Here is a 22,569-nt window from a genome sequence, read left to right on the forward strand (position 1 = left end):
GGAACTCATGCAGATCCTGAACTGCACATGTGAAATCATACATCTGGATAATAGCCAGAATGTGCTCTGCCATGTCTCCTATAAATTATGTATAAGGTTTGCAGTGAAGCAATGCCTAGGTTTTATTGTATTGAATTTCACTGCATACCTCTTAGACCATGTCTTTAAAAATCAATGAGCATCATTTCACTCTTCTGTCCTATTCTTAGTGTATAATAAATACAGTTTTTAGAAAATGAATCAGCCCTGCTAATGGTACTCAAAAATGTTGCTACAAATGAGGCAGGCAGCAGAGATGTAAATTCCAAATTGCCTCATAGAAGCAACATTCTGTAATCAAATTATTAACTAAAGGCCATAGTTGCAACCAACACACAAATGATTGGTTATATCATTCATTATCACAATATCATTAATAAAGACTAATCACACAGATTTTAAAATATGTCTTGCTGATAATTGCAATGAAGGCAAAGAAAAACTAATGATTTTCACCTTACCGTTTTATCTTTTAAATGAATCAAAGGTATCTAAATTGCTATGTAAGAGGAATAGACTATTTGGATTAGATTACCGTGTGAATATATGCACAGATCTTTTAGCCTGCAAAGTCTTGATTGAAATCCAGTATAGAAGGAAATGGCTCTTAGTTATGAGATCTTAGGTGACAGCATTTCAGCATTCTAACACAACTGTCTTCTTTATTGCATCCCACAAAACATATCTGGACAAAGTAAAAGTAAAAGCAAGATCTTTTATTTTTTTTCAAAGTAAAAGAAAGATCTTTTTAAAATGGTTGTAATAGAGACTTAATGTCTCACACAAATCATGCTAAATATAAACCTTAAGGAAAAATGTTGAGAGGCTAACTGGTTGATGGCATTACTCTAACTTCAATACCCAGAAAGACACTGAAAAAAATTATTGAACAATCAATTTGTTCAAATCTGGAGGATAAGAAGATAAGTAATAGCCAGCAAGGATTTGTCAAGAATAAATCATGCCAAACCAATCTAATTTCCCTCTTTGAAAGGATAACTGGCCTAGTTGATGGAGGGAAGAAGTAGCTATGAGTTATCTGGACTTTAGTAAGGCTTTTGACACTGTCCTGCATGACATTTTAAAGCAAACTAGGGAAATATGGTCTAGATGAAATTACTGTAAGGGGGGTGTTAGAAGAAGGAGCAGGTTGACCCAGAGGCGGATATGAGTACAGGCTTCTTTATTGCGATATTTGTTCCCCTGGACCCAATTGTCCAGTAAGCCCTGAATTAATTACAGCACACTCTTTTTATTTAAGTTAGTATGTAAACGCCTACATCCATTACAGCACCCCAAACCCCTTATTAAGTAATAGAAACACCAGTACTATGATTATACCCACCCCTATTGACTGATTACAGCATTATGCATATTATACACATTTTTACCTTGAACATTCATTTTTTTGCAGTGATTGTTGCTACAAATTCCCTTAATCAGCAATTCTCAGGAGAGGGAGGAAGGGGCCATGAACAGTTCTCGTTTATGTAGCTGGCAAAGGAAGGGAGGAGAAGATAACACTTCTTTAGCCAAAGGTATCCTTTAGATCCCCACATTTTTATGCAGCTGCAACTCTTATTAATTCTTAACAAGGAGAAGGGAGGGGAAAGGGATAACACCTTTATCTATTAAGTGAAGGAATAGTGCATGCCTGTGCCTACTCCCTGATAACATGCCAGCAAACCAGCAGTTTTCCATGTCTGTAACTTAACCCTAACATATCCCAACACTCCGCCACTCTCTTCAAAGAGAGGCCCAGGCACCCCTCCTTCTCGCACACTGAATGGCGGGGCATTCAGCTCCAGCTAGCCTGATACCTCGGTCCACTGATCATGCTATGAGGAGAGAGAGAAGGCAGGTCATGAAAAGGGGTAAGCCACTGAATTTACAAATATGGCCTTCGGGGAGAGGCTAAGGCAGCACATAATTTTAAACGCTCCATAAATATGATTAATATTACAATTAATAGGAATAACATTCCTACAACATGAGTAATACGACCAAGAAGTGAATGAGTGTCCATTAGGTCTGTTCGAAGGGCACAGGCAACATTAGTCCACGCACAATTAGCAGGCAGTTTAGTAGCCAATTGGAAGGCATTAATTCCTTGAAGGGCCTCCTAGGCTGCCAACACCTGCGTTCAGCGTTGCTTGGCCTGGAGTTGCCCCTGGAGTGTTCATGTGCTCTTGTCCATATCATGAGTCCATTGAATATTTAGAGAGAAACGTGATACTGTCCAAACCAGCTTGACCACTTGGCATGGAATTGGGTAATGCACTGGTTCGATTGTCCACAGCAGTGGGTTCCACAGATCCATTCATGCACCAAACTCCCAATGACAGCATGTAGATGTGTGTAATTGTGCCAGATGTTGGTGCACTTGTACTTCCAAGTGTTATATTACAGAATTATGCATACTTTTAGCAGAACATTTCATACCCCATATACATTACACCCAATTGCTCACCCCTGGCACAGGCCATTGGGTCTGCTTCTGTATGGCCATTGGGGAGGGGCACATTTTTTTTTTTTTTTTGGACAAACAATTACTTAATTTAATTATTGTCCATTTTACACCATTCCATTTTTCCTATTTATTCCCCAGTGGTTCCCAGTGAGCTTCTCCCTTTCTTATTATTTCCATAGGGCTTATGGGGACCACCTTAATTGCCATCTCATTCCAAGGTACCACTGCAAATATTACCCAGGTGTTAGCCCCTTAGCTGAGCATTTTGCATTTCCATACACACCTCCTATTCCCAAGTTAGCCTTTTGAAGCCGTCCCCCACCCATGTCACAAGGTTCCCTATTTGTTGAGTTAACCGCAGGTTCACTTTTGCCGCTCTTTTCCATTCCATTGCAACGGCAGATAGTTGCTGTGCCGGTAGTTCATTGATTTGTTGTTGAAGTTTTACAGCTTGGCTTATTAATTACTTAGTTATTCAATGGTCCCCCAGATTCCATACACCCAACCCTGTGCTTCCTACTGCCTATAGAGCCCTTCTGCAGTGACAATTCCATATATATTCCCTTACCCACTAATTAAATTGTTGCTTCAACCCTTCTGTGTATGTGCTGCATTCTGTGGAGTGTACCACTCATCCATGTAATGGACTGAAAGGACACACAGATGAGCTCTGGTTGCACCCACTCCTACAGTGGCTTCTGCATGTTTGCCCATAAGGAAGTATTTCCAGCTGCAGGCTGCGGCCAGCTTAAATCAGGATCCTTTAGCTTGGCATCCATATTACCTGTAGGGATACATTCTGCAAAGCAGTTAAACTGTCATATTCCCAACGTTCCAGGGGAGACTTCATGCTCAGTCTGGTATGTACATAATTGCAAGCCTAAGGATTATTCTTTATGGAGGTAACATTATGATTACACATGGTAACACCACACCCCAATTGTGGAACCCCATAACCCAAACACCCCAGGAGACCAGAGGGTTTATACGTTTTTGGGGCCCTCCGTGACAAACAACATGTCCAGATGACTGTGTTTCCCACTGTCATTTATTATGACATATGCTAAGGAGTACTATTCAATATTTCCTGATAAATTTGATATCCTCCACCGGGTTAGGATCCCCACTTCAATTCATACACTACATACCAACATTGCCAAATTCCCATGGGGGATTAGTAGTAGTTTTCTACTGGTAAATCCTTAAAGTTCTCCTTTGCTTCATTACCGCCATTTAGGGGTGTAACTGTTCACGTGTTTCCTTTTTTTGCTATTTTACATCGCGGGATCTGGGCAGGGTTTACAATAGTGACAATTGTGATTAGCAACAATGATTATTCCATTCCAGGCCAGGGAATCCTTGGTTTCCCCTTTGTAGGTCCACCTGTAATATGCATGTAACAATTTATACATTTTCCTTTTTAACCCCCATTCTGAGCCTTTTTATTTGCGTGTAATAAACCCATTTCCATTCTCCATTTTTTGTTTTTTAATATCAGCAGGCTGGGCTTCAACTGGTCAAAGACTGGGTAAGGAACCCTTCATTTAGGAGCTGGGAATGGATGGTATTCTCCTGGAATGCGGTACATCACTTGATTCCCCTCGTTGGGCCAGACCGTGCTTTTCAGGCGGGTTATACCATGAACTAATCTTTGCTGCTATATGCATTAATTTTCCTTGTACAGTATTCACCAAAATAACAGTAATAACAAGACAAGCAACACAAAACACACAACACAATCTTCATTGCGACAGTAGACCCATGGTGTTCTGGATTGTTCTTCCACTGCTGCCAGCTTGCCCACAGTATCTGAAAAACAAAATAAACATTTCCCAGCCCCTTGGTGGGGACAGATTATTGCTTAAAAGTACCCCTTTCTTTTTACAATTATTTTTGCTGACTTCAGGAAAACAGAAGAATTACCTTAATACCTTTTTGTTTTATTTTATAGGCAGGCTAGGGTTTTATCCTTAAAGGGAAAGGGTGAATTATTCCACTGTTCATTTATGAAAGTCATGAGGTTGTGTACCTCAGTTTCCCCTTTTGTACAACAGACCAGGTTTATTTATTATTTGCAGCTTCTTTGTGCTGCCATTTGTGGGCAGTTCTTTTCTTCCCCTATTAGCTAGGTGATTTGCATTTACACAGACACTGTCTGGCTTGCTTTTGTATTCAAAGCTATTAGCAGCTCAGAGGCTCTGTCTTAAAAGGGACACAATTAATTTCCACCAGCGTTTTGATTACTTTTCACTTTTAACTTCTGCTTTCAAAACACACAGCCATCTGCAAAAGAAAAAAAACAACCTAGTGTGGCTCCTTTTGGAACCCTAATAGGATTTTAATTATGGAGCATGTTTTGTTTGCATTTTACCCCTTCTACAATATACACTGCACATATTTTGGGAAAATGCACATCCCCCTCCACTATTCAACTCTACATTATATTAGCCACATCAACTTTTACACCAGGGGTAACTGCCTCCCGCGTGCTCACAGAGTTCTCATGCACCCCCACCAAAGCGACAGTCTGATCACCCAGAGCCACCCCAAGGCTCTGTGTTTCTAACATTGCTCCCTTATACATTTCACCCTTGCCTTTCCTTCAGCGGTACAGTGTTTTTTAATTTTTTGTTTTTCTTCTGCAGTTTTTAGCTGCTATTTATTACTAAAAAGATCCAGAATCTCTCCCCATTCTTCCAGTTCTGGCTGCCCTAGCTAGGAACACATTTTTTGGTTCTTATTTAAAAAGATATTATACCTTATAAAAACCATGGAAGTATCCAAAGGTTTAAATGCTAAATACCAAAGCCACATTACACTATCTGCCCATGTCTAGCACAAGAGTCTATCAGTGTTGCAACTTTGAATGAGAGATTGAAATGGAATTTTAGTATCATTGGGTTTTTTTAAATTTAAAAAGTAAAACCAAACCAATTTATTTTAAACCTACAAACAGGGTTTTATAAACCAGGAGTGCTGGTTTAGGTCCTTAAAACATTACGTAGTTATACAAAAAGATTCACACGCAAAAATTCTTTTTTGCTTAACGCCGCTTGCACTGCTTTTATTATGTTTTATATAACTCTTACATTCCATCTTGTACAACTTGAGACAGTCCAGTTAAGTTCCGACAGAAACACCTTACATTTTTTTTAGTGACTTTGATTAACTCGTCTAATAGTCCAATAATATAGATCAGAGTATCTGGCTGATTGCTGCCTGCAGCAGTCCTTTACAGACCATTTCTGTGGGAAAAGAGCCCATTTCCCCTTAGAATACCTGTAAAGGCTCCTGGGGACAAAAACAGAGTGGTGGTAGTAGCCACTTAACCCCCCTGGATAATTTGATTAACTACCAGGATTTTACCCAATGTGACTGTACTGAGTTGCACATATATTTACCTTTACATAACAGGGTTTTATTTGTGAATTGAACATTTTTTTATAACACCACAATTGTTACTTTTTAACATTTTTACAACTCCCAACGATTTATTTTCCTTTAAGCTTCCCCCAAACTTTATAGTATTAATTTTTACAAAGCTACTTGCAACTATTCTTTCAATTATACTTTAAATAATTCACTTGTGCATTTAATTCGTTAAGGTTTTGCTTATAACAACAAAATATTATATATTTTGCTTGTAACAACATAGCCACCCAGTACAATCTCTGCAACACAGCTGCCCTGCCCTGTGCTTCCTTTACCTTGGAGTTATTTAAAAAGGCGTAAAACATTTGTTTCTATGGTCACCCGTGGACTTTTTACTTACACTTTTTAATGAAATGCAGCAGACTTTTGTCATGCTTTGTCCAAACAAACTTTTCACTAAGTATCTAAAGTACCGTCTATTAAAACTTCAGAAAACCAAAAGTGTGTGTGTGTGGGGGGGGAAGGGCAGAAAGAGAGAGAGAGGGAGAGAAATGGGGGTCGGGGAACAAGAAGTTTGCTTTAAGGCGTCTACTTGACCCTTGAGGGTCAGGTTCTTTGACTTAAGACGATTAAAATCATCCATAGATTTTCAGCTATTCTGACTGGCAGCACACTGTGATGATTTACCATGTTCTGTTCCTCAGCAATTTGCTGCAGAATTTCCACTTTGCTTCTAAGATGGGTAACCTCCTCCCATAAACCTGACAGACTCTCACAGAGACCCTGTAACAAAACAGCCTTTTTCTTATCCTGGGAGCACCTGGATGCCAGGGCAGCTTCCACCCACCCCAGGATGGCTGGCCTATCCTGACAATCCCTGGAGGGAGCCACATAAGGACCCCCCCTGCCCCACGATCTTCCCAACAGTTTATTAATAAACTCCTTAACCGGGGTTGCAGTAAAGGGCACATTCAAGTTCGATTTACTCATTGAATCCATGGTGAGACTGGTGGTCAGGCACGACTCTCCCCTGGGATCCTGTTCGTGATGCCAGAGGTTAGAAGAAAAAGGAGCAGGTTGACCCAGAGGCGGATATGAGTACAGGTTTCTTTATTGTGGTATTTGTTCCCCTGGACGCAATTGTCCAGTAAGCCCTGGATTAGTTACAGCACACTCTTTTTATTTAAGTTAGTATGTAAACGCCTACATTCGCTACAACACCCTAAAACCCCTTATTAAGTAATAGAAATTCCCATACTATGATTATATCCACCCCTATTGACTGATTACAGCATTATGCATATTATGCACACGTCTTTACCTTGAAAATACATTTCTTTGCAGTAATTTGTTGCTACAAATTCCCTTAATCTGCAGTTCTCAGGGGCAGGAGGAATGGGCCATGACCCAGGGCTCGCTTATGTAGCTGGGAAAGGAAGGGAGGAGGAGATAACACTTCTTTACCCAAAAGGTATTCTTTAGATCCCCACATTTCTTATGCAGCTGCAACACTTACCAATTCTTAACAAGGAGAAGGGAGGGGAAAGGGATAACACTTTATCTATTAAGTGAAGGAACAGTGCATGCCTGTGCCTACTTCCTGATACCATGCCAGCACACCAGCGGTTTTCCAGGTCTATTAGTTAACCCTAACATATCCCAACAGGGGGTGCACAACTGGTTGAAAAACCATACTAAGAATAATTATTAATGATTCACTGTCAAACTGGGAGGTCATAGCAAGTGGGATCCCATAGGAGTCTATCTTGGGTCTGGTACTATTCAAAATTTTAATTAATGACTTGGATGATGGAGTGAAGAGTATGCCTATAAAATTTGAGGATGTCACCAAGCTCAGAGCCGTTGCTAGCACTTTGGAGGAGAGTATTAGAATTCAGAATGATCTTGATAAATTGGAGAATTGGTCTGAAATCAACGAGATGAAATTCAATAAAGACAAAGGCAAAGTACTGCACTTAGGAAGAAAAAAAATCAAATGCACAAATACAAAATAGGAAATAACTGGCTATGTGGCAGTACTGCATACTTTAATCAGCACTGGTGAGGCCTCAGCTGGAGTATTGTGTCCAGTTTTGGGCATCACACTTTAAGAAAGATATGCATAAATTGGAGAGATTCCAGGAGAGAACAGCTGAAGTGATAAAAAGGTTTAGAAAATATGACTTATGAGGAAAGACTGAAAGAATTGGGCATGTTTAGTCTAGAGAAGAGAAGGCTGGGGGTGGGGTGGGGCTGAAAGCAGTTTTCAAATATTTAAAAGTGGAAGCTGATCAGTTGATTATCTGATTATCTGACCAGCTAAGTATAGGAGAAGTAATTGCCCTAGTTTGCAGCATAAAAGATTCAGGGTAGATACTAAAAGAAACTGTCTAATTATAAGGATAGTTAAGCATTGGAACAGGTTACCTAAAGAGGTTGTGGAATCCCTGTCAATGAAGGATTTTAAAAACAGGCCAGACAAATACCTGCCAAGTATGGTCTAGTTCTACTTAATCCTTCCTCAGCACAGGGGATGGACTAGATGACCTCTCAAGGTCCCTTCCAGCATTATACTTCTATGATTCTGTGAATTTCAAGACATTTCCAGGATTCTCAGAAATGGGGAGCATTTTGATCCAAATGTTATGTACATTGTCTATAAAAATGAATACATTTAATATATTAAAGAGAAGTGTAATGAAGTGTGTATCCTGTCTTCTTATAACAGAGACATGAGAGACTGGGAAATGGGACAGTATTTCAATGCAGGCTTTCACTTCTAGGTTAGCAATTTAAGTGTGAATGAACAAGTGGTGACTGAATATGTGAAAATGTGAAATGAATTGTTAGTCTCAGTTCAGTACTTGTTTGGTGTTGGAGAGATGGACACCAGTAAACTGGTATTAATTATTAGTTTCAGTAGAGAGTCCAGGGATTGAGAGGAGAACAACCTTGCCACATCTAGGTGATCCATACAAAGCTGGTTTGAAGCATACTGGCAGGACATTATGAGTAGAGCCTTGCACTGATAAAAAAATTGTATCTGCATCCGATCTGTGGTCCGCAAACATGATCCACAGGTATCTGCAGGTTTGAGGGTTCTAGATATAAAATTTGGAACCACATCCATCCACAATCCACAAACATGGTCTGCCGATATCCACATCCATGGGATATAAAACGGATATCTGCAGATTTGCAGGTCTCTAAGTATGAGAAAGCTTGACCTGCTGCTGCCTTGGCTGCACTGTCCTTTGGATAACTAGAAGGCCTAATTTTCCAATGCTACACTGATCCAGCATCTTTCACAAACATTACTTAAACTAAAAATTATTGCTGGTATAATTTAATTCAGTTTCTTCTTTAAATAAATTTTCAGGAACAAAAATGCAAAAGTTTTAAAGTTAAATACTGATCTCTTTTGGGGAATAAAAATTACTTGAGTGACATTTTAAGGTGATGCTTTCTAGAAACAGTCACTGTTGCAATAGTCTAAAATGGTTTGTTACAAAAGGTTCTCTAGTCTGATTTCTATAGTAACTTTAGCAGTGTATTTTCAGTATTATTTTAACAAATGTCTTGTTTTCTGTGTGATATTGTAGGTTTTATGGTTTAATTCCTATTCTTCTGAAGTATGGGATCCACTTACTCGAGATTAATTTAGGATACTGCCTGCATCACAAAAAGTTTTATTGGTTTCGGCACTTCTTGAAGGTGGGCTGCCCAATGCCTTCTGGGGAACGCTCACTGGAGTTTACAAAATATGCCGTTAAAGCGCAGGAACAGAACAAAGAATGGCTACCATATCTATTGTTGGCTGGATTTAATCCACTGAATTTGTTGTGCAGACTGTGGTAAGAAAGATAATACTGCCTTGTATTTTCGATGTTGTGTACTAAATACTGATCTCCGAATTCATGACTAACGTAGCTTAACAAATGCTTTCACTGCGCAGCACATCGTAACCAGTGCTTACAGTGTGTTCAGGTGACAATGGGTTTCAGACCCAGGAAGTAAAATATCTCATCAGCAAGCGAGATTGCTGAAGGGTAGGTGGCACATTTTAGTACCTCTGGGTGAAAACACCTTCTTATTTGCTGCTTTGCCCACTTGCCTACCTCCTGGGAAATAGCAGCCAATCAGAGCTGCTGCAGGAAACAGGCCGAGCGCTGCCCCCTTCTGTCAGGAGCCCACACTGTTTTCATAGGACAGCAGGGAGCGGGAAGAGACCAGTTGCACAAGGTGACTTTGCCCTCTCCTCCCTCTTGCCCCTCTGTGAGCTACTGGATGGCTCCTCTCCTCCCTCCCCCTTCTTTCCCTGCTTCCTCCCAGCAACACCCAGCCTGGTAACAGGGAGAGGTGACCTTGCTGTACACCTGCCTGCCCAGTCTGGGAGAAGGGGATGGAGAACCCCAGGAGCTGCAGGAGGAACAGAGGTGAGGCTTGGGGGGGCAGGAGTAATGGGGACAGAACAGATGGGGGCACAAATGGTATGGGGACTGGAGGAGGCTAGATTGAGGGGGCAGGATTGATTTGGGGATTGTAGGGCAGAATTAATTCGCTAGGAGCACAGGCAGATGTAGAGGTGATGACAGACCCCTCCACATTTTTCAGATCACTTTAAGCACTGATCATAATTCAGTTATCTAACTCAGGATCATGACTGAGAGAGATTTCAAATGTCTTGAGTGAAAAGTTCACACAGAAGGCCAGGGTTCAATGTTAAGAAACTTTTCCCTTTATCTGGGAAGAGAGCCAAAGCAAGGCTTGAAAGCTTTATTTACTCCAGGGAATAGGGTCTCTGCATTTTTCACTGAACAGGCTTTTTTCCCTATCAGTTCCCTCCTCCTGGGAACAAGGTGTGCTACCCACCCCAAATCAAATGAAGTACGTAAATGCAATAAAACAATGGCATAAGAAAAATCTCAGATAATTCTGGGTCAAATGGGAATTTAAACAGTGTGGGAGGGGGAATCCCTCTAGCATTAAATTCAGTGGCAGGGGGAGAAGGAAGTGGGTAAAATTGCAGATTGTCATTGTCACTTGATTTTTTGCCTTAGTACCATAAATTTTATGTTGTTTTATACAAAGTGTGGATTAATACATTTCAGATAAAAATAACTGGATTGACTGCTTTTACGTTTAATTAGGCATTATAGAAATTATTGTAGTATTTAAAGGGGTCAATATATTTATATTTTATTCTGATTATTTTTTCCTTTTTTCCATATTGTCATGCAGAGTTGAAACTTTGACTCTGCACTTCCATATGTATGCCTTGTAACAAAATAATTTGAAACTATACAAACACGTGAAATAGAAATAATGGATTAGACAGAGTCCACTGATTTGGCATATTCACAAAACTTTGCATATCCTGTTAGGAATTCCATTTACTTGTAATCTTTAATTTGTATAGAAGGAGCTGAATTTTAGTGTCCGCTCAGTTTTAAACATTGATCTGTTTTCAATTTTGTGATATTATAGTTGAACTTGTCATACTGCTTACAATGTTAACTTCATCATTAGACTGATTTTCTTGATTTAGTGAAATTTTATATTCATTGATTTTATACTCAGCAGTTAAAGCAACATATTTTAAGCCTGACATGATAAATGTTATTTGTGATTACACTGTACTTACAAATAAAGAACAGTGTATGATTACAAGAGTAAAGACTATAAAAGCCCTAATTTTTTGTGACTCTTCTTGTCCATTTGTATTGTATGTAACAATTTTTAAAATTGTCAGCTAAACTACAAGTACTTTTATACACATTTCTTGACTTAACTTGTTTAAAAACATTCTTGTTAAAATAACTGCCTGTTACTGTGTAATCTACAGATTTGATATATTTTTGCAACTTTAAATGCAATGCTAGGTTTTTTTCCTCCTGGAAAATACTGGCAGAGTAATAGAAAGTAAATGCCATCTGTGCATATGGTTGACTAACTGTCACTGGCTTAGGGTTGTACAGCTGTACAATATAATGGTCAGTGTACTACAGTAACAGTAAATTTTAGTGGGAGTACCAAAAGTGGTAAGCAAACTCCCCATGGCATTAAAAAAAGCAGTGCAATCAGATTCATAACTCCTGTACCGTGTTCAGATAAATGCATGAAAATGACTCTGTTGGTCACACCTGAACTAAATTAATGCTGAAAAATGAAATAATAGAAAAAATAGAACAGGCAAGGAAGTTTTTTATTATTAATTTTAATCACCCAGTACATTTGTGTGTTTCACAGCATTTTATGTTTTATACTATTGGTTGAGTCAAATGAAAATGGAAGAATACATATATAGCATAGAAATTATTATGTGAAAGTGCAAGTATTATATTTCAGTACATTTCAAATACCTTTTTTAAAAAATAACTTCTTTAGACTTCCTGTGTAACCCATTTATCCTATGAAGGCTATTGTTTACCATTTTTTACACATTTTCTTGGAGAAATGAGATATAAATCACCCTAAAATCAGTTTTCAGAGTAGCAGCCGTGTTAGTCTGTATCTGCAAAAAGAAAAGGAGTACTTGTGGCACCTTAGAGACTAACAAATTTAAATTTAGAGGCTAAAATCAGTGTGTGCATAAAACTCAAATCTTTTTTTTTTTTATTCCTTAGGTTTTGGTTTGATTATTTTTTAAATTAAAATAAGCCATTAAACATTTTTTCCATATGTGATGGAAAGACTAGGCATTAATGTGAGACATTCATTCACCCTGGTGGTGAGAGACCTTATAAAAACCTAGGTAGAGATGGAATAAGCAATTATTACAGAGAAAAATACTGCCTATTACTAAGGCAAATACATTTTAGGAATGCATACTTTCTCTTACAGCTTAATTCTAAAAGTAATGGAGGAAGATATAATTGCTTTAGTAAAGTGTTATGCTGTCAAAGTTATTTTAGAATTCCCTTTGATGTTTTGTTATGCTTAGGATGTAGATTTCCAGAAACTTGTTACAAAAACATAAATCTTTCAATATGTTTCCTCCTCTCCCCCAAGATTATCTTTAAGGTAGTGTGTACAACAGTTGACAAAGTTATACGGTAATTTTTTATTGTGTAGGATTTATTCTGTAAATGATGACGTCCTTAATTTCACTCTGGAATTCACTAACTGGAAAAGGCTTCCTCCAGCTGTAGAACAAAATCTCTCTGACTACAAAGAAACCTCCACCTGGATTCCACATAACCATTTTGGTAAGTAATCAGCTAATTTCTGCACATACCAATTTCTAGAATTTAAGAGGGAAATAGCTCTTTGGAACAATATGTGAAGACTGCAGAATGTAAAATTAAATTGGATAGAAATTGTGTTTTTATACCTGGGGAAACCAGTAGTTGTCCTAAACTAAGATCATATTTGAATTAATAAAATAAACAGTATAGTAAATGAAATACATAATGTGTTTCAAACTGATACTTTTAGTCAGAATTATCCTCTCCATGTAATTACTGGTATACAGATTAAATAAAAAGTTGTCTAAGGTAAATACGGTTTCAAGTGCCCTTAAACATGAAAAGGCAGCAGGATGGCATCATAACACACATGTATGAAACGCAATTCAGAGAGCCTGTTGTTGGGAAAGATTTTGAGGACTGTAAACTAGTTAACCTTGATCTTATTAAGTAACCTGTACAGGTCAGTTGGCTTGACAATTGGTATGGAAAAGTCTTAGTAGCTAGTTCAAGAGATTAGGTAGGTATGTCCTTTGGAGGGTGGGTGTAAAATATATTGTAAAGGCATCAAGTATAAGTTAATAGTGGAACTTACTAAAATGATTTGTTCTGCCTCTTAGAAGATTTAAGGGGAGATGATGGATATTACTTGATTACTTTTTCTAGACAATGTTCCCTTAACTTTGCTTATTGAATTTGATTTATACACTCAATACAAAAACGCCTACCCACTCATCTAAGCACTTTTGACAGTAATTAAAAATACAAACCATATAAATATTCTAATAAATACCTAGAAATCCAGCAGCCTCTCTTCCCTCCTATAATTAAAATATAGTCAACCAAAAATGAATAAATATATTTCCACAAATACTATCTCTCGCCACACACACCCTTCCCAAAAGCCAGTCAGAACAAATGGGCTGTGCAGGACTGAGCTATCTGAAAAATTATGCAATACTCTTTCCTATTGATTCATTGTAAAACGAATTCCTTTTTAAAGCGGTGCTATAATGTCTACAAAGGATTGTTTTTATGTTTATTTTATAAGACTTTCCTTGGAGTAGTGTATTTAATACTAATCAGCATATCTTATTGGAGTGGGAGAAGGCTTTGCATAAAGAAATGTACTTGATCAAAGTTTTTCTGTGTTCCCTTAGTTATTAGTGAATATATTCATATTGTAATAAAGGCTGATTTCTTTGCAGTCTATTTCTTCCTCCTGCTTAATCCTTCGGTGGAGTTTTAATTCTGTGTTTTGTTTAGAACATCAGTCTGTTATAGAAATTAATGTGATGTCCTAAATTTAGCATTAGGACTTCACTGCAGGATCAGCTAGGAGAAAGACAGGTTATTACTCATAATTACCAAGCATACTAAGAAAAATGTGAAAAAAATATGAAATGGTTTCTTATATATTTTAAGTTTTCCTAGTATGAAAAAGTATGAGAATGATTATACATTTAGCAGACTTAAATGTGTTCCATTTAGGAGCTAGAATATGGGGGCAGTTAGTAACTCCTAAATTTTTGGTAGTCTTCCTTGGTGGTCTTAGTCAAATTGTAGAAGGTAGAAGCAGACCATCCTCAGACAGTGATTTCCCAGGGCCAGAATGCTTGCATAATCAAGCCTAGTGAGAAAAGTCAGAGACAGAGAGAGAGATCATCCTAGGCACCTCACAATTTTTTTTGTTTGTTTTTTTACTTCTCAGTCAGCTCTAGTCAGAAAGAGAGGAAAAGCAGGCATGCTGAGGTACATCCTGCACGTATGTGGCATATTACACTGGACATTTGAATGTTAGTAGGTCTTGAATGGTACTAAGAATCCCAAAAGATTCAATATCCAAAATTAAAAATGAAGTATTTGTGCTAAATATAAAAGAACCTGTCATTACAGTTCAGTTCTGATATGTTTGTTTCAAACACTCCAAACTGAGAACATTAATCACTGTAGGTGAAATTCACCCCAGAGCAGAGGATTAGTACAGGTCTATGTAGAACTTAACTTCTACGTCAGGCCTATTTTGATACTTTAGTGGATCTCTATGAGTATGTCTACGCTGCAATTAAAAACCCATGACTGGCATGTGCCAGCTGACTTGGGCTAAGGGGTTTGGGCTAAGGGGCTGTTTAATTGCACTGTAGACCTATGGGTTCAGGCTGGAGCCCGGGCTCTAGGACCCTCCCACCATGCAGGGTCCTACAGCCCGAGGCTTCAGCCTGAGCCCAAACACATACACTGCAGTTAAACAGTCCCTTAGCCCAAGTCAGCTGGCATGGGCCAGCACAGATGTCTAACTGCAATATATACCCTGTATCAGTGGTTCTCAAACTTTTGTACTGGTTCTCAAACTTTCACTTAGCAAACCTCTGAGTGCGCCCCCGCCAAATTAAAAACACTTCTAAAATATATTTAACACGATTATAAATGCTGGAGGCACAGTGGGGTTTGGGGTGGAGGCTGACAGCTTGCTACCCCCTGAGGGGTCCCAACCCTTAGTTTGAGAACCCCTGCCCTATATGGTGTACAGGCAGCATTTGTACTCTTAGGGTATGTCTACATTGCAATGTAAGCCCAGGGTTAGTAGAACTTGAGTTAGCAGACCCTGGGTTTGTTAACTGAGGGCTTGAGCATCTACACTTATTTGTAACCTCAGGATAGGAATTGTTGGACTGTGGGTCTCAACGTGGGGCTCCAGCATCTATGCTGTATTATGTGGGCCCAAGTCCAACTACCCATATCCCAGACTTTCTAATGCCCTCCCAATAATATGGCCATTCTAGCCCTTTGTTCATGGTGCAGCATAGAAAACCCTGACTGTGTGCCATACTTGACTGTTCAGAGGGAAAAAAAAAGTCAGCTTGTGGGATTGTGGAATATTTTTGGTGGACTCCTAGAGCACGAGTCCAGTGGAGCTGCATCTACCCTGCAAAATGATAGGACTTGAACCCTGTGTCCCAGCTTGACTCAGGCTTGGACCCTCTTCCCTATGCGGTCCCAGGATCTGAGCTGTGTGAACGGAAGGAGGATTAGGCTTGAGCCTGTGTTTGCAGCTTGGGTTTACACTGCAGCGTAGACATACCTTTAGGCCTTGTCTACACTACACAATTTTGTCAACAAAAGGCAGCTTTTCTCAACAAAACAGTGGAGGTATACACACTACAGTGCTACTTTTGCCTACAAAACTCTCTTGTTTTGGCAAGAAAATAAAACCACCTCAACCAGACGCATAGAACTTTTTGCAGCAGAGTTTTATCGACAGACTTGGAATATGCATGCCATCTCTCACCCCAGTGCAGTTAGGGAATCCCATTTCTGCAAAGCCGTCCCCTATTTCACACACATTGCCAAGAGTCACAGTCTTTTGTAGTAGGATGCAATTAATAGCTCTGCACACTTACGTTAACACAGCCCCAGTGGTCGACTTCCTGACTCTAAACCAATACCTGACTGATTGGTAGCAGTCTGGAGTTGCCACATGCTTCCACACTGAGAGGGCTGCTCTCATTTTGGTGTCCTTGCACCTTGGGACTAGGGCAAGTTTCCAAAGGAAGGTGGCTTTCCGCATCTGAAAGTTCTGCAGCCACTGTTCATCATCCCAGACCTGTATAATGATGTGATCCCACCACTCAGTGCTTGTTTCCTGAGCCTAAAAGCGATGGTCCACTTGTTTAGCTGCTCTGTCAATGCCAAAAGTAATCTGATGTCGTTTCTTTCCATAGCATACAGCAGGTCAGGCAACTCAGATACCTGTTCAGATTGGAAGCTCATGATATACTGCATGACCACCCATGATGTGTTAATGACAGTTACCACAACAGTAGAGAGCAGTGCAGGATCCATCTTTTCACACAGAGAGGGCGGGCGCACAGTAAACGGGGGCCAATGAAAAATGCTGCAAAATGCAGTCGAAAGCCCACAGAATGCTGGGACAGAAAGAACTGCATCATGGGACATTGAGCCTGCACCCATGATGCGCTGCGATCCACTCCGCCGTCGCACAAGTTCTAGCTGCAGAAGGTGGCAAGTAGCACAGTGGGATAGCTACCCACAGTGCACTGCTCTCACTGTTGATACTAGAGCACCAGCTGTGGACATGCTCTGCCGAGACGAGGAGCGTAGTGTGAACATGCAATAGCAATGTTATTATAGCGCTTTTTGATCATCGACATAACTTTTGTTGACAAAACTCTGTAGTATAGACAAGGGCTTAGTGTCTGCATAAGGAAAACTGAAAGTGTAAAATGAAACCAAGATTGTAATGTGATAATAGCAAAATATAAGGTGCTTTAGTGATTTTTTTTCTTTAAGTGGACAGCTGAGGAAAAAAGAAAAGATCATAGAATATCAGGGTTGGAAGGGACCTCAGGAAGTCATCTAGTCCAACCCCCTGCTCAAAGCAGGACCAATCCCCAACTAAATCATCCCAGCCAGGGCTTTGTCAAGCCTGACCTTAAAAACCTCAAAGGAAGGAGATTCCACCACCTCCCTAGGTAATGCATTCCAGTGTTTCACCACCCTCCTAGTGAAAAAGTTTTTCCTAATATCCAACCTAACCTCCCCCACTGCAACTTGAGACCATTACTCCTCGTTCTGTCATCTGCTACCACTGAGAACAGTCTAGATCTGTCCTCTTTGGAACCCCCTTTCAGGTAGTTGGAAGCAGCTATCAAATCCCCCCTCAATCCTCTCTTCCTCAGACTAAACAATCCCAGTTCCCTCAGCCTCTCCTCATAAGTCATGTGTTCCAATCCCCTAATAATTTTTGTTGCCCTCCGCTGGACACTTTCCAATTTTTTTTACATCCTTCTTGTAGTGTGGGGCGCAAAACTGGACACAGTACTCCAGATGAGGCCTCGCCAATGTCAAAGAGAGGGAAACGATCACCTCCCTCCATCTGCTGGCAACGCCCCTACTTATATAGCCCAAAATGCCATTGGCCTTCTTGGCAACAAGAGCACACTGTTGACTCATATCCAGCTTTTCATCCACTGTAACCCCTAGGTCCTTTTCTGCAGAACTGCTGCCGAGGCATTCAGTCCCTAGTCTGTAGCAGTGCATGGGATTCTTCTGTCCTAAGTGCAGGACTCTGCACTTACCCTTGTTGAACCTCATCAGATTTCTTTTGGCCCAATCCTCTAATTTGTCTAGGACCCTCTGTATCCTATCCCTACCACCAGCATATCTACCTCTCCTCCCAGTTTAGTGTCATCTGCAAACTTGCTGAGGGTGCAGTCCACGCCATCCTCCAGATCGTTAATGAAGATATTGAACAAAATCGGCTCCAGGACTGACCCTTGGGGCACTCCGCTTGATACGGGCTGCCAACTAGACATGGAGCCATTGATCACTATCCGTTGAGCCCGATGAGCCAGCTTTCTATCCACCTTATAGTCCATTCATCCAGCCCATACTTCTTTAACTTGCTGGTACAGGTTAGTTCTGGATTCATGGAATTCCTGTATTCTTTTTCCATCTCTTCCTCCCTCAGTCTTCCAAACCTCAGATTTCCCTCTAATAGTTGTGAGAACTGTGCTTATTATCAGTCAGGAAGTGGGACAAGCAGCCTCCTCAGAATTTATTGCCACTGCTTTCAAAAGTAACATTTTTCAAAAAATGACTGATAAAGGGTTAGTTTCTTTCTTCTTCTTTTTTTTTTTTTGGTCCCATCATCATGAGGGCTAAAAGGAACGCTCATCCCTTTTAGAAAATACCATGTTACTGCATTCTATATTTTGTGCTGTTTCAGATGGGACTGTTTGTTGGGACAGAACACTTCGTGTGCAGCAGCAAAGTTGGCTCAGTGTGGTATGAGGGTGAAAGGTGACATAATAACTTTTTTTTAAAAAGTGGAACTTTTTTCGTTGAAGATGCTACATTTCAGAAAGTTTTACCTTAAAAGAATATTGATTTATTGCAGCTATTAAACTGCTCTCCACTGTCCCTGCAAGAAGTTCATCTTATTTTTGACTTGAGGCTTTCAAATGAAAAAGAGGGAGTAATGAAATGAAATGGAACTTGTCTCTTTATAGTCAATGTGACTTTTGAACTGTGCTGTGCTTTAAGTTGGTGGAAGATCATGGAAAATTTCAATATAACTGGCAACCTTTTTTGCTTTTGTAGTTGAAAGGTCTGTTTTTGTGTCTGGTGTTTGTGAGGCAATCTTCAACATGTATCTATAGTATTAAGTATAAAACTATACTAGTAGTAGCATTCTCCAAGAAATAGAAGTATGCTTCATGCCAAAGTAAAAGTGGCATTTTACAACCTATGTACAGACTGTGGAACATATAAACATGATGACTGAAATAAATGAAATTGAAAGCACCCAAGGCAAACATCACATTGTATAACCATTAAGTATTGTATACTTGTCCGAATATATGAGTAAATGAATTGCTGAGAATGAAAGGAATAAAGATAAATAGAGTAGAACTTCAGAGTTAGAAACACCAGAGTTACAAACTGACCAGTCAACCACACACCTCATTTGGAACCGGTAGTACTCAATCACGCAGCAGAGACCAAAAAAAGAAAATACTGTACAGTACACTACTGTGTTAAACATAAACTACTTAAAAAAAGGGAAAGTTAAAAAAAAAGATTTGACAAGATAAGGAAACTGTTTTTGTGCTTGTTTCATTTAAATTAAGATGGTTAAAAGCAGCATTTTTCTTCTGCATAGTAAAGCTGCAAAGTGGTATTAAGTCAATGTTCAGCTGTAAACGTTTGAAAGAACAACCATAATGTTTTGTTCAGTTAAAACATTTCAGAGTTATGAACAACCTCCATTCCTGAGATGTTCGTAACTCCGAGGTTCTAGTGTACTCTCTAGTACATTCTACTGTACTCTATAGTAAATTATTTATAGTACATTACTATAGATAGGATATGGAGTTTGTATTGGGAAAACTATTGTCTCTTGGGTTAAAAACATGATCCTAAGTATTAGAGTGCTGTGGATGATCTTTCTCAATGGAGATTGATCCCAAAGATTTTTCTGATGTGCTAAAATCCCCATTTTTTGTGTTTTGTTCTGTCTCATTGAAATATGTACTATTATCCTATACTTCTGCTAAGTATTCTGTATTGTACTCAGAGGGTTATAGGACCTTGTGTTTGCCAGTTGTAGAATTCCAGAATTAATACTGCTGTTTACAAAGGAAGGAGGCGATTGCACATCTCTAGTAAATACTTAGTATTAAAAGTTTCAAGAATTTTGAGCATGTACATGTGTATTTAATGGTCAAAGTATTCAGTGATACATTACAAAGTACATTAACCCATAGGATAAACAGTCCCTTAGTTACGCTGAGATTGATCCTCAGCTGCTAATCTGTCAGGTTAAGAATCATAGAACCAAAAGCCACGACAAATGTGTTATTCTCAACAATAGAACCAAAATGATCCTACTGAAATTGGGATCCTATTGAAATGGCATATATCTTTTCCAAAAAATAAAAAAGAAAGAACTTGAACTCAAATAACATACAATTAATAACAGTAGTCTGACTTTAAGATAGTATGCAAATAAAAGAGAAATTAATCACCAGTAACTGTATTTATTTATTGTGTGTGTACATACATAAATAAAATATAGTATATAGCTGCTTGCAAATCAACATTCTTGGCTTATACACACCTACTGTTGTGAGCTTTGAAACATCTAAAAGATGTTTTAATGTGGCTCATTGGGGCCACACATGTATTGCCATCCCCAGGCATTCAAAAGCAATAAGCCTGACTCCCCAAAACTCATGAGATTGTCTTAAAACTCACAAGATTAAAATAATACATTTTATTTCATTTTATTTGTTTTGTGCCTTTTGAGTCTTTAGGGTTCACATTTTCAAGGTTTGCTCCACAAATATGAGAGCTAGAAACTTTTTTTTAGTTGGTTAGTTGAGATTTTCATGTAATCATATTACTTCAGGAGCTGGGACTTCAAGAAGAACACCAAATATTCTGAGACTTGTGATAAAGTTGCAGAGCTGGCGGCATTGCAAATGCCCCTTTTCAGATACAAACAAAGAGAAGCTAAAAAAGGAACCTTGGCATGCCTCCATCCACAGCTGTTTCTACTAAATTAAAAAAAATTATTGGGTGAGGTAGATGGATCTGCAGATGCAATGTACCTGAAAAGCAGATACCAGCAAAATAACTTTTCTTTCTCCTTTGCTAATTGTTATGCAGATTCTCAATCACAGGGGATATAGGAAACCAAAACCCAATATTAACCACCCGAGAAGGAGGGCAGAGGAGGCCTAATTTAAACAATGATTGCAGAACTGCCCTCTGAAGGGAACATTTTAAGAGAGTAATGCCTGACTGGCAATTCATGTGGTAGTTTTACAAATTTTGGTCCTAGGCACAGTAAGCATGCCATTGAAGCTGTAACTAGGCCTACTGGAGTGAGGTATCTGACCCTAAAGAATACTAGCTAGATCATAACAGACCTGCATATATAGCCTAATTCATGTAAAAAGTCATTGAATAAAACTAAGATTCCTTGTAAGATAAGGGTGAAATGAGAGCGGTTGGTGCAGTGGTGTCCCATTCAATCGTCTCCGTTGCTAAATAGTCTTGCTCAAATTGTTTGGAGGCACTAGTATGCCAGTGGTCTGCTAAACTGTGATGGGGAGGGCTCACACATCATAAAAGTGTGGATCTGTAGAGGGCATTCTGAAGGAGAATCAGTTGCTAAGCCTGTTGCTTCATCTTTAACTCACAGCATACTCTTCAATTTTGCTAAAATCTGCTGGTTTCTTCATGATATCTGCTGCAATATCTAAGAAACAAGAGCCTAACTCTGAATTTCTTTGCTTGTATTGGTTTTATGTCAGACCTTTGGTATAGCTTTTGTGTGCATTGATAAATAATATATAAACCTGGTCTTGCATTGAGCCAGTTTGACAGTTGTTGCCATACCAACATTTCTCCACCAATGCTGTAATCTGCACCGTGGGGCCAGCCTACTCCATTGGCGATCAAGTGAAATATGACACTGAACAGCAGTAGTGCTGTTGGGTGACCTCCAACAGCTATTCCTCTGTGGCCTCTTGTTTCCTGACTGACTCTCTCTTCTCCTGGAGAATAGAATTGATGTCCACTCCTTTCTGAGGGTATGTCTACCCTGCAGCTGGGAGCATACTTCCCAGGGTGGGTAGACAGACACACACTAGGTCTGCTTGAGATAGTGTGCTAAAAATATCTCTGTGGCCATGGTTGTATGGGTGGTGGCTTGTCTTAGCCACCTGAGTACATAACCTGGGGGTCGGGCAGGTATGTATAATATGGTCATCCCTCTGCCCTGAGGAGGAGGAAAAGAACACACAGCTTCCCTGTCCACATAAGACAGAGAATGGGGAAAGGAAAAGAACTTCCCCAACCCATTTTGTGGGAAAGGCCAAAGAGGATTGTCGCCATCAATAAGGCTTGACAAATATACCCTTACTCCTATTAACCTGAGAGAAAAGGCAATAAAGAAATGGCAGGGGACAG

The 22,569-nt window shown here is 39.4% G+C and overlaps 1 protein-coding gene across 3 annotated transcripts in view; it reads left to right on the plus strand.

Annotated features, from left to right (window-relative positions):
- Positions 1 to 22,569, plus strand: part of ASB3 (ankyrin repeat and SOCS box containing 3) — a 133,027-nt gene that overhangs the window by 105,964 nt on the left and 4,494 nt on the right. For all 3 annotated transcript variants that reach the window (XM_048842870.2, XM_048842869.2, XM_048842871.2), the window contains 2 exons: positions 9,484 to 9,735; positions 12,956 to 13,089. In XM_048842870.2, the coding sequence (XP_048698827.2) occupies positions 9,484 to 9,735; positions 12,956 to 13,089 (386 nt within the window). The remainder of the gene's footprint in view (positions 1 to 9,483; positions 9,736 to 12,955; positions 13,090 to 22,569) is intronic.

Source organism: Caretta caretta, chromosome 3 (genome assembly GCF_965140235.1).
Source record: "Caretta caretta isolate rCarCar2 chromosome 3, rCarCar1.hap1, whole genome shotgun sequence".
NCBI lineage: Eukaryota > Metazoa > Chordata > Testudines > Cheloniidae > Caretta > Caretta caretta.